General features: G+C 38.0%; 1 protein-coding gene across 1 annotated transcript; it reads left to right on the top strand.

Moving 5' to 3' along the window:
* The first annotated feature begins 9,853 nt into the window (after positions 1-9,853).
* LOC141612182 (protein JINGUBANG-like) lies at positions 9,854-11,423 on the top strand. The gene has a single exon (XM_074430900.1). It carries the CDS (start codon positions 9,954-9,956, stop codon positions 11,328-11,330), a length of 1,377 nt encoding a protein of 458 aa, XP_074287001.1. The 5' UTR covers positions 9,854-9,953; the 3' UTR covers positions 11,331-11,423.
* Positions 11,424-11,766: the final 343 nt, after the last annotated feature.

The following is an 11,766-nucleotide window of genomic DNA, read 5'->3' on the forward strand; positions in this document are numbered from 1 at the left end:
TGAACCAGCTTCCTAGCGGATTTGAGTTATCTTTATATAACTGCTATTATGTACCCAGTCTTTCGAAAAACATTATTTCAGTTTCTGCACTTGACAAACTTAGATTTTCATTTGTAATAGAGAATAATTCTTGCATTTTCTCATTACACAATATGATTTATGGCAAGGCAGTCTCCATGAATGGAATTTATGTTTTAGATCAGACCACCGAAATATTACATGTAATGAATAAGAAGTTAAAGGTTGGTGACAAGGATCAAACGTACCTATGGCACTGCCGTATGGGACACATTAATGAGAAACGCGTAATACAGCTCATAAAAAATGGAGCTATCTCGGCCTTTGATTTTCAATCATTTGGCACGTGTGAATCATGTCTCATCGGTAAGATGACTCGTATTTCCTTCAAAGGTGTTGGAATGCGCGCTGCTGACCTATTAGGACTCATACACACGGATGTATGTGGACCTATGTCAATCACCGCACGAGAAGGCTATATGTATTTCATCACTTTCACGGACGATTTAAGTAGATATGGCTATGTCTACTTAATGAAGCACAAAAGTGAATCCTTTGAGAAATTCAAAGAATACCAGAATAGGGTACAGAACCTACTAGGCAGAAAGATTAAAACACTACGTTCAGATCGTGGTGGCGAGTATCTTTCTCACGAGTTTGATCAACACCTTAAGGACTGTGGGATTGCCTTACAGTTAACTCCACCTGGAACACCTCAGTTGAATGGTGTGTCCAAACGGAGAAATCGAACTCTACTTAATATGGTTCGATCCATGATGAGTCACACGATATTACCTGATTCATTATGGGGTTATGCTCTTCTGTCAGCTGCTCTAATACTTAACCGAAGTCCGTCTAAAGCTGTTGACAAGACTCCATATGAACTATGGAAGGGAACGGTTCCTAACTTGTCCTTTATACGGGTTTGGGGCTGCGAGGCTTATGTCAAGTGGAGACACGAGGATAAGCTCGGCCCGCGATCGGTCAAGACATACTTTATAGGTTATCCTAAAGGAACGCTTGGTCATTACTTTTATTCGCCAACCGAACAACGTGTATTTGTTGCGGCTAGTGCGACATTCTTAGAGAAGGAATTTCTCGAGAATGCAAAGAGTGATAGAACCTTCGAACTGTCGGAGATTCCAGAACCACGTACCGAGCAACCATTGGAGGAACTAGTTCCTTCAATCCCGGCTACAGTTAATATTCCTGAGGAACCTAGGAGGTCGGGAAGAGTCTCTATTCCTCCGGACAGATACATTGGTATGGTCGAGGAACATGACATAGATGACATTCTACTCTTAACGAGTAGTGAACCCGCAACCTATAAAGGTGCCATGACTAGTTCTGACTCAAAGCTATGGCTTGAGGCCATGCAATCCGAGATGGACTCCATGTATGAGAATAACGTGTGGGATCTTGTTGACTTACCTGCTAAGGTTCGTCCCCTTCAATGCAAATGGCTTTACAAGATAAAGCATTCTGTGGAAGGTCAACAAGATATCTACAAAGCACGACTAGTTGCTAAAGGTTTCACCCAAGTGCCAGGTTTGCACTACGATGAAATTTTTGCACCCGTAGTCATGCTGCGTTCCATTCGGATTATCTTAGCGATCGCCGCTTTTCATGACTATGAAATTTGGCAAATGGATGTGAAAACCACCTTCTTAAACGGCTTTTTGGAGGAAGAGTTGTACATGGTACAACCCGAAGGTTTCATTGATCCAGAAAATCCTAAGAAAGTGTGCAAGCTTAAGCGTTCCATTTATGGACTTAAGCAAGCATCTCGGAGTTGGAATCATCGCTTCGACCAAGTGATAAAAGAAAATGGATTCATTCGATCGGTCGAGGAACCATGTCTGTATATCAAGTCGAGTGGGAGCAAGATTGTCTTTCTAATATTGTATGTTGACGACATACTCCTAATTGGGAATGACATACCTCTCTTAACTTCGGTGAAAGTATGGTTGAAAAACCATTTCCAGATGAAAGATCTGGGTGAGGCGCAAAGAATTTTGGGCATCCGTATCTATCGAGATAGATCACGTCGGATGTTATCTCTCGCCAGAGTCTTACATAGACAAAGTCCTAGAGAGATTCAAAGATGACTAACTCCAAAAAAGGGTTTCTTCCTATGGCTCCAGGGGTGAATTTGAGCAAGTCTCAGGCACCAGAGACACCGGAAGAGAAAGAGCGCATGACACGGATTCCTTATGCTTCGGCTATAGGATCAATCATGTATGCCATGATATGCACACGTCCGGACGTGGCATATGCATTGAGTATGACAAGTCGATTCCAACAAAGATCCGGGTGAATCATATTGGCTGGTTGTCAAGAACATTCTTAAGTACCTACGGAGGACTAAAGATTGGGCATTGACTTATGGAGGCCCTCAAAAGCTATGCGCAACCGGTTACGCAGATGCTAGCTTCCAAACGGATCGAGATGACTCGAAATCTCAGTCTGGATTCGTTTTTACTCTTAATGGCGCTGCAGATCACCGGAAGAGTTCCAAACAAACTGTTACAAAGAGATTCCACGACGAGTCCGAGTACTATGCCACGTCTGAAGCTACAAAGGAAGCGATATGGATGCGTCAATTCTTACATGGACTATCTGTAGTGCCTAGTTCGAATGACCCGATCACCATCTATTGCGACAATAGTGGTGCCATCTTCCAAGCTAAGGAGCCAAAGTCTAGCAACAAGTCTAGACATGTACAACGGAAAGCTCATCTAATCCGAGATTACGTGGAGCAACAGGAAGTAGTGATAGAAAAGATTGCTACAGATGATAACATAGCAGATCCTCTCACTAAACCATTACGACAAGATAAGCATGAAGGGCACGTTAATTCCATGGGAATTAAACGTGTTCCTAAGTTGTAGTACTCTTTTATGGATTAGATTCATTACCTTATGTACTCTATACGATATCATCGTTTTGATATTTATATATTTTGTTTTTCATGTGGAATTGTACGACAATTTTGAACACCACAAAGTGAACTGAACGAACATTATATTTTTAGTACTTAATTGCCCACATGAGCTGATAACTCTGGCGATTATTTTGTGACGTTGGTTGATGGTGGGTTCAACGAGCCATAAGTCAATCGGTTGACTGACCAATCACAGCGGCGAGTTATACGGATATCTCGTAGGACACAATTGTGACATCGACGTGGAGTCCTAAATGTTATATAACATTCGGTGCCCGGTCGTGGATAGGACCTCCATGGTGATCCTAAGAGTCGATTCTTTTGACTATCGACTGTCTCTTGAGACTAAGGCAGATTTTGGGTGACTTTGGTTTCTTTCTCACGGTCATCCGTAACAGGGGGCCAAGTAGATTTTTTCTGGGTCATTTCATGCTGTGCTTAGATCGGAAGGAGTCGAGTTGAAGGAAATATTCAGCCTTTATCGTGTACTCGATATTTCTCGGGGCCACTCGAGGAGTCAGAATCGAAATGCATGGCCATGCTCGGATACGGATTCGTTTTATCGCTTAAGTTACTCTCTAGTCGGGAAACCACTCTTGATGCGGATCGATTGTAGAATACGACCTTTGCGGATCCGGATCTGCAAATTGTTTTACATTGAGTGGGAGAAATTTTAAATGAATATGAGAATCGGTTATCGCACATACACTTGTACGGACAAGTGGGAGTTTGTTGGAGTTGTGTCCTCCAGTTAGTGCGGATAACGTCATTGTACATACACTTGTACGGACAAGTGGGAGCTTGTTGGGGTTGGTGTCCTTAACAGTTAGTGCAAGGACTTATAAATCTCTAAAAGGATCAAAGGGCATACTTTTGGTATTATTATCAGTTGATCCACGTTTATCAATAACGGTTGGCTTGCTAGATAAGTTTGACGTTATTGTCATACAGATGGCGGTGATCAACTGGTCCCTAAAAGTCACACCTATAGGATACGTTTGAGAGATGTGACAGTATGAAAATACAGTCATGTTGATGCCAAATTTGACTAACCAGTTAGTCGGAGTTAGTGACTAGTAATTAGTCAAACGCGATGTTGAGACAATTATTTAATACGGATTAAATAATAATGGCTAAGGCGAATTAAGCAGTTAATTCGTAAATTAAATATAAACGATTATATTTAATTAATGTATATTGAATAAGTTAATTATACAATATTGTCTTTGTCGGACATGTATTAATATTTCAACTAATCCATGTTATTAGTCGATGTATTAATAACCGATAACCGATGACAGTTTATAATAAAACCCGTCATATACATTTTAGCGGAATTGATCGGACCACAAGTTAAAAATGAGGAGAAAGTGGAAAGCCCACTCCCTCCTCTCATGACCCGCGGACCGAGACAACAAAAGGAGAGGCTCCCTCTCCTTTTGACCTAAGCATTCATTTTACATGAAAATTAGGGTTTTGAAGAGAATTTTTCTCTGAAAAACCTCGATCTCACATCGAATAACCTCACAATAGCTCTCTCGATATTGCAAGTCAATTAGAGAGCATTTCTAGCACAAGGGCATAGTCTCAGGCGGTCTTGGGTGCAACGATTAGGAGGAAATCTCTGTTGATTTCTGTTCTTTACGCCGCATTACAAAGGACCCGAGGTTGATTCTTAATCTTTATCGTGTTCTATTGTATTTCGTTTATGACCATATTTCACATGCTAAATTTACGTTATAATCCTTAAATTTAAAGAGTCTTATACGGATATTACCCTACAGTTACTATTATATCATAATAGTTGATTATCTAATTGTATTAGAGTTATATATTTAAATAAATCTGAAATATTAGATTAGAATATTATTTAAGAGTAATCATTATTATTTACTAATTAAATTACAAATCTAATGATTGTGGAATATTATATTTTTTTAAAAATCTAGATTAATTTATTTACCTTTTAATAGTTTCCAAAATATATATATTAAGGGTTGATTTGCATATTACTACCCATTATAGTTAAGATTTTTCAAAATACTACATATTATAATGTTTTCTTCAAAATACTACCTATATAGTTACAACTCTTCCCAAATTGATTCCTAATAACCTAGATAAGGTCTTAATTAACCATTATAAGATAATTTTCATTAATTTCTCCTCTATTAATTCAATTCTAAATAATCTACCTCATTATACCCTTATTAATAATCCTACCCCTTATTCCAATCTTTCCTTTTTCATAATATTTGTCTACCCACCACCACTATCAACATCCACCCACCACACCCCAACATCTACCCTTGTTAGAATGTGCGGCGTGGCTAATTAGGGGTGATAGAGGTATTGGTGGTGATCTAACACGGTGGGACTTTGGTGATGGTGGTGAGTTTAAGTGAGTAAAGATGGGCAAAATGGATAATATACTACATTAATTTCAGATTTTTTGATGATTTAACCTCAATTATGACCTAGTTTAGCTTATTTGGTAGCAATTTGAGAAGAGTTGTAACTATATAGGTAGTATTTTGAAAAATTAAGTATATTATGTAGTATTTTGAAAATTACTAACTCTAATAGGTAGTAGTTTGCCATTTTTCCATATTAGTATTATATTTGTGTATGTTAAATCATTAACATCTTTATACTAATTAATACCATAAGTAGGGCATGTTATTTTAAGGAAAATCACCATATTATAATGTTCTCTAAATTTATACTTCAACCAAAACTATATAATATTTACATTGAAGTCCCTTGTTCGGGTCCATCACACAATGCTATGATTAAAAACTATATAGTAAAATTAATTTATATAGATTTATTTAATTCCATTGAAGTCCCTTAAATAAATATAATCGTTGGACCTCAACCATCACCTTAAGATTCTGGTTGAGTTGGTTCATCTATTATGGCGAGATATTTCAGTACACATTTTAAATTTTTGTTGGTTGAGTTGGTTCATCTATTATGGCGAGATATTTCAGTACACATTTTAAATTTTTGTTGGTTGAGTTGGTTCATCTATCATGGCGAGATATTTCAGTACACATTTTAAATTTTTGTTGTTAAGAGGAATCGAACCCATGACCTCCAACTCTGTAACTCACATTCTAACCATTGAGGCAAATGAGGATTAATGACTATTTGGGTGATGAATATTTATTTAAAGTAAAAGTCATTGTTACGTATGTGAGTTATAAGTTACTTTTTTCAAAATAGTTATAATAATATAAATAGATTATAATAATAATAATAATTCAAAAGTATATTTCACATTGGCATACATTTTATATTAAATATAAAAAATACATGATAATGAAAATTAACTTTAGCTACCAACGTATTTCCGTAGCTGAAAACTTAAATTAGATACTAAATTTGCTACTCACTTTGTTTTGTCTCTATAACTTTAGCTACCAACGTAATTCCGTAGCTGCAAACTTAATTGAGATACTAAATTTGCTACTCGCTTTGTTTTGTCTCTATAATAACTACGTACTTAGCTATTGACAAATTTCCGTATTTAAAAACTTAAATTAGATAGTAAATTTGCTACCTACTTTATTTAGTCTCTACAATAGAGACATAATTAGCTACCATTTTAGTTTGGTCTCTAAAGTAGAGACTAATATATTTTGTCTCAACATTAGTCACTAAATAAATATAATCGTCACGGTGTATATACAGTTTATTTTGCCAGGTCATCACTCAACTGTGGCAGCGAATCAATCTGTTTTTTTTCCCTTATGACATTAATCAACCTATTTGGAATCTTGGATTATACACATAAAACGTGGCAGGGCTCTTTTCGAATCCGGTGCAATGACAATATTACTCATGAAGTTCCGAACCTTTTCTGTAATTCTCATCTTCAATGTTCCATTACCGCCTTACTTGAAGCAATGTCTCATGCCTCAGCGTGTAAGCTTCAAGATGTTCTTTTCACATTCGGAAACACCAGACTCCTTCAGTTGCTTCACAAAAAGGACAAGCTTAAAGTTCCCGTTGCATTTTCTAATAGTATGAAGCGTATTAAATCTTATCTTAGCTGTAATTTTAAGTGGTATATTAGTGGCTATGTGTAATTCAACTTTTCTTAATTATAATATATAGTACACTTTTGTCAAAAAAAAAAAAAAAATTCAGATTCTGCAAGGAAAAATAGAACTTTGATAATAATAGTAGTATTGAGGAATAGTTCCCACATTTTACATGAGAACAGTAGTTTCTTTTGTTGACTAATTGCAGTTTTATAGATACAAAAAGATTTGAAAATTTATTGCACACAATAAATTCAATGTAAAATTGCAGCCTTGTTATGGAAAGTCCAGAAAAGGAAATGAATATATCAGTTGGAGAACTTGATTGCCCAGTTATGACGAAGTCCTGTTGATTTAGGTCCATTTCCATATAAATAGGCCCATTTATAGTACTGGTAGCTGTAGAAATTATATGGGATTTATAGCTGAACTGTCCCTTTTTGCCTGGTAATTTATGATTATTAATTAATTCAATTTACGTTTCTATGTCGGCACTACATAAATTTATGGTATTATTGACGTTTCACCAACAATTTCTCAACAATTTATTACTTTGATCAAATAGCAAAAACTATAACTGAAAAAAATGGCTTACTTTCGAAACAGTAAGCCACAGTAGAAGGGAGGTCAAGAACAGGGTGCGTCTCAAGAGCCTTGTCAAGTTTATAGTGTGATGACTGATAACTACATTGATTTGTGCAGAGTAGCGCAAAAGAGAGTTATGGATATCAGAAGAGTACGCCTCCTCGAATTTGTCGGGGTCCCAGGCCAAAGGCATATCGCGCATGGGGTTGGTATCTCTTGCGGGTTGGCTTGGTAGCCTGAGTCTTGAGGCGGACATGGTGGCTGTGGACATCTTATAGGTAGTCCATATAGTTGAAATTTGGCTATGGGTGGCTATTGGGTGCAAAGACTGAAAGTTAGTCACAAAGGCTTTTTAACTGAAATCATCATCAGGAAAGAATCACACATAATACCTTAACCTCCGACATAACCCATTCTGGTCATTATCCCCCATAGGCCCATCTCTGGGCTTTCAATTTTTATTTGTTCAAGAAGACCTATGGGGTATAAGTTACGTCTAACTTGCTAGTCTTGCGCTCCAAAAGGGCCGACTTTTACCTGATGAAGTCAACTCAATTTGGGCGGGCGTAAGTAATGCCTTGCTTTTTCTCATCTGATGTCCCCTTTTTCCTCAATTTGATAGGGTATGCTCGATCGAGCACAACTTACGTCTTACTATCCCTTTTTCAACCGACCACGTCTTCATCATCCCTTTCGTTGGGGATAAGTTACATTGATTATGTTAACTCACCGTCTTACTAACTGCATGAGGCTTCATTTTTTCATATATCTTCCAATAACTCATCCTTTCTTGGCCCCTTACCTGAATATCCAACTTTATTTGGACCTTTCCTTCCCTTTATTGGATTAAAACTTACTTTTATCCCACGCACCAAATTAACTACCGCAAAAACTACCACGATTATCCATTCATGTCGTCTATTAAACTTTTTTGCTTTGACAAATGTGTCTGGATATCTTGTCACATATAATTCAAAAATCATCGCTTTTTGGTTCTAAGTGAATTTTTGTGTGGAGGTTGATAGTTAATAATGTACTTGGATACATTCTTATGTCCTCTAACGTTCCTTGACTGCGTGCTTTATCTTGCAGTCGCGAATTATTATAGATGTCTCAAGAGAGGACAAACTGCAACAGTAAAACTATCAAACGTCTTGAGGACAAGCTGCAACAGTAAAACTACAGTCTCTACTCCCTAGCGACCCGTTTGTTGATTCTTGATTTCTTGAGGTAACATTCAGTAGGACCTGAATCAACATTTAAGAAAGATATCATTATATATATATATATATATGCAGACCATTGATTGTTTGGTTAAGATGACATGACTGATACGAGTACATGGTTGGCTCTTAGTTAGCCTTTTTGTTATTCACTGATTACTGCCACAATTAATATCTATTGTTCCCCTAGTTGTCTCGCGTCGCCTTTTTATTGGAAGTCATTATAATATTCCACTTGGGTGGATTGTGTTTGTGTGTGAGGAGTACCGTCTTCCGGGAGGACGGTAGAATTACTCTCTAGTTAAAGAGCAGAGGAGAAAAGATTGATCTAGTCATTCATTCAACGTGCTCTTATTTTTCAATCATAACCCATCCACTTTTGGCGGGAAAGTGCCAAGCCTAGATTTTTGTTGGTTTGCAGTTTATATGATATAGCCCGGAATCGTGCTCACCCGGTGTCCAGTCCCAACTTCACCCAAAAAATGTAACCAAACTAACTCGTACTCAATAGTAGCACATCGAGAATATATCGAACTCGATAGGAAAACTACTTGAACCGGTTGTCTCAATCATACCCTGCCCAAACGAATCGTCTGCCAGATCTATGTGGGACCACATAAGGCAGTAGAACTCTTTCTCATAAGTTTTAAGCCCTGTTCTTTCTGTCTTAATAATTTCAGCTCATTTCAGTTCAGTTCAGCTTTATTTAGTTAAGCTCATCTCTTCTCTTCACAAATTAGCTCTTATTTTAGCTCCTATCAGTCTAGAAGTCTCTTGATTGAACAAGGCCCTGGTCTAGAAGGCTCTATTCTTTTTTTTTGTGTCAATCCGTTCCATTTAATTTCGTACTCTACTATGCATGTTTTCACTTTTCATTTATATTTGGCAAATTAACTTCTCTGTTAATATTGATGTAAAAGATCAACTACTACCCTGTACCAGTATTTATTTACCACTAATGCATCATAGAGTTATTCCAGTAATTATTTTTGTGGGCCATCTTAGAATAATTGTAGCGATTATATAAGCAAAGACTAGGCTATTACCCTTAGCATCGAACCTTCATATGAAAGTAAACCTCTCCTTAACACAAATACAACGGTAGCTTGCATTTCTTACTGTTCTTGTGTAACAATGCATCGCTCCCTTAGCGATAGTAAAACTCTTTCTACCTTCTTATATGAAGAAACACCCGATCAATCACCCACATTTCACCGTGTCTCCCACCACCAGTTACCTCGTCGTTCTCTCGACACTGTATTATCTCGAAACTCTTGGTGTAACAAAACCGTCCTGAGTCCAAAATCATCACCACTTTTGACACCGAGCCCTAAGTCCAGTTGGTCATTTTCTCCTCCTTGTACTCCCTCTTGTTCTCCTCTTATCCACCATTGCATATCCTCCCTTCACCGAGATGGTAATATTCACTCGGTGGTAGTCTCAAAAGGGCTAGTGTTGACCGGGTCAAGTAGTGCTTGTATTCGTGCATGGCGGCCCTTGACGTCTTGTGAGTGGGGTTTCATACAAGCGAGTTCAGGTGAGGTCCGAGCTATGCTAGCTCATGGTGACTTGGTGTTCACCTCACATAAGGACCGCCGAATTAGGGTTTGGAACATTGAGTCTTGCACTACAAAGTTTAGCCCTAGTAAGGTCACAACCCTTCCAAAACCAAGCCCCTTAAAGTTTTTAACATCTAAATGTAGGGGTAGCCCACATAAGGATATTATCTCTTGCATGGCTTACAACCATGTTGATGGGATATTATACACCGGCTCGTGGGACAAAACTGTCAAAGCTTGGAGGTTAAGTGATAGACGATGTACCGACTCCTTTTTGGCTCATGGAGACAATATCAATGACATGGTGGTGAATCGAGACGGGAACCTCTTCACTTGTTCCTCAGATGGGTTAGTGAAGATGTGGAGCCAGGTCCGCGGTGAAACTTTCCATACCCTAACCATGACCCTTAGCTTTCTTCCCTTCCCAACATACGCACTGGCTTTACACGAGGCACCAGAATCCCGAGAGAGCTTACTATACTCGGGATCCTCAGATGGATGCTTAAACCTCTGGGAGCGAAAGCTTTCCGGTGGGTATAGCCACGTGGGGTCCATACACGCACACCGGTTTGCAGTCCTTTGCCTGACCATCCTCAATGATATGGTCATAAGCGGATCAGCTGACTCGACAATTAAGATTTGGAAGAGGGGGCACGGGAAGACCCACCATTGTCTCGCAGTCCTTGACGGGCATAGAGGACCCGTTAAATGCCTATCGGCTTGCATTGAGACGGGCGTTGGCGAAAAGGGTTTCTTAGTGTTTAGTGCAAGCTTAGATCATACCTTTAAGGTGTGGAGAGTCAAGGTTTTACCAGAACAGAAGGAAACTCAGTTGTTCATTTGTGATAGTGATAGTATGAATGATGGGAAAATTGTGTGGGAAGAAAGTCCTGTTTTATCTCCTACATGGGTTAAGAAGGTTCAACTTGGTAGGTTAACTGTCAGTAACTAGTTTAGCTTTGTTGCTCTTTGTTTTAATCTTCTTCATGGATGTAACTAGTCCAAAGTTGATGTGTGAAAATTTTCATGAATTTAATTTGTTTTCTGAAGTTTTACATGTATTACTTTCTCCGTCTCGATGAATTGTTATCTATTCCTTGTTACATAAAGTTATCTGAAATAACCAATAAAATGAAGAAGCTATGACCATATACACTAGTCGTTGGTCCAATATTTGCCGAAAATGATAACAAATGAATAATATCCCTTAAAATGAAAATAGATACAAGTATATGTTACCTTATACTTAAATGAATTTTTTTCTTAAATGGCGTTCAAAACCAAAATATTTACAAAAATGGAGCTCATTTCAAACTATTTACACGAAATGGGTCCACGTCAGCACCTCACTTTTTTTTTTTGCAGATTTTTGAACTTTTCGACAAATG

The sequence above is a fragment of the Silene latifolia genome, chromosome 11 (assembly GCF_048544455.1).
Source record: "Silene latifolia isolate original U9 population chromosome 11, ASM4854445v1, whole genome shotgun sequence".
Taxonomy (NCBI): domain Eukaryota; kingdom Viridiplantae; phylum Streptophyta; class Magnoliopsida; order Caryophyllales; family Caryophyllaceae; genus Silene; species Silene latifolia.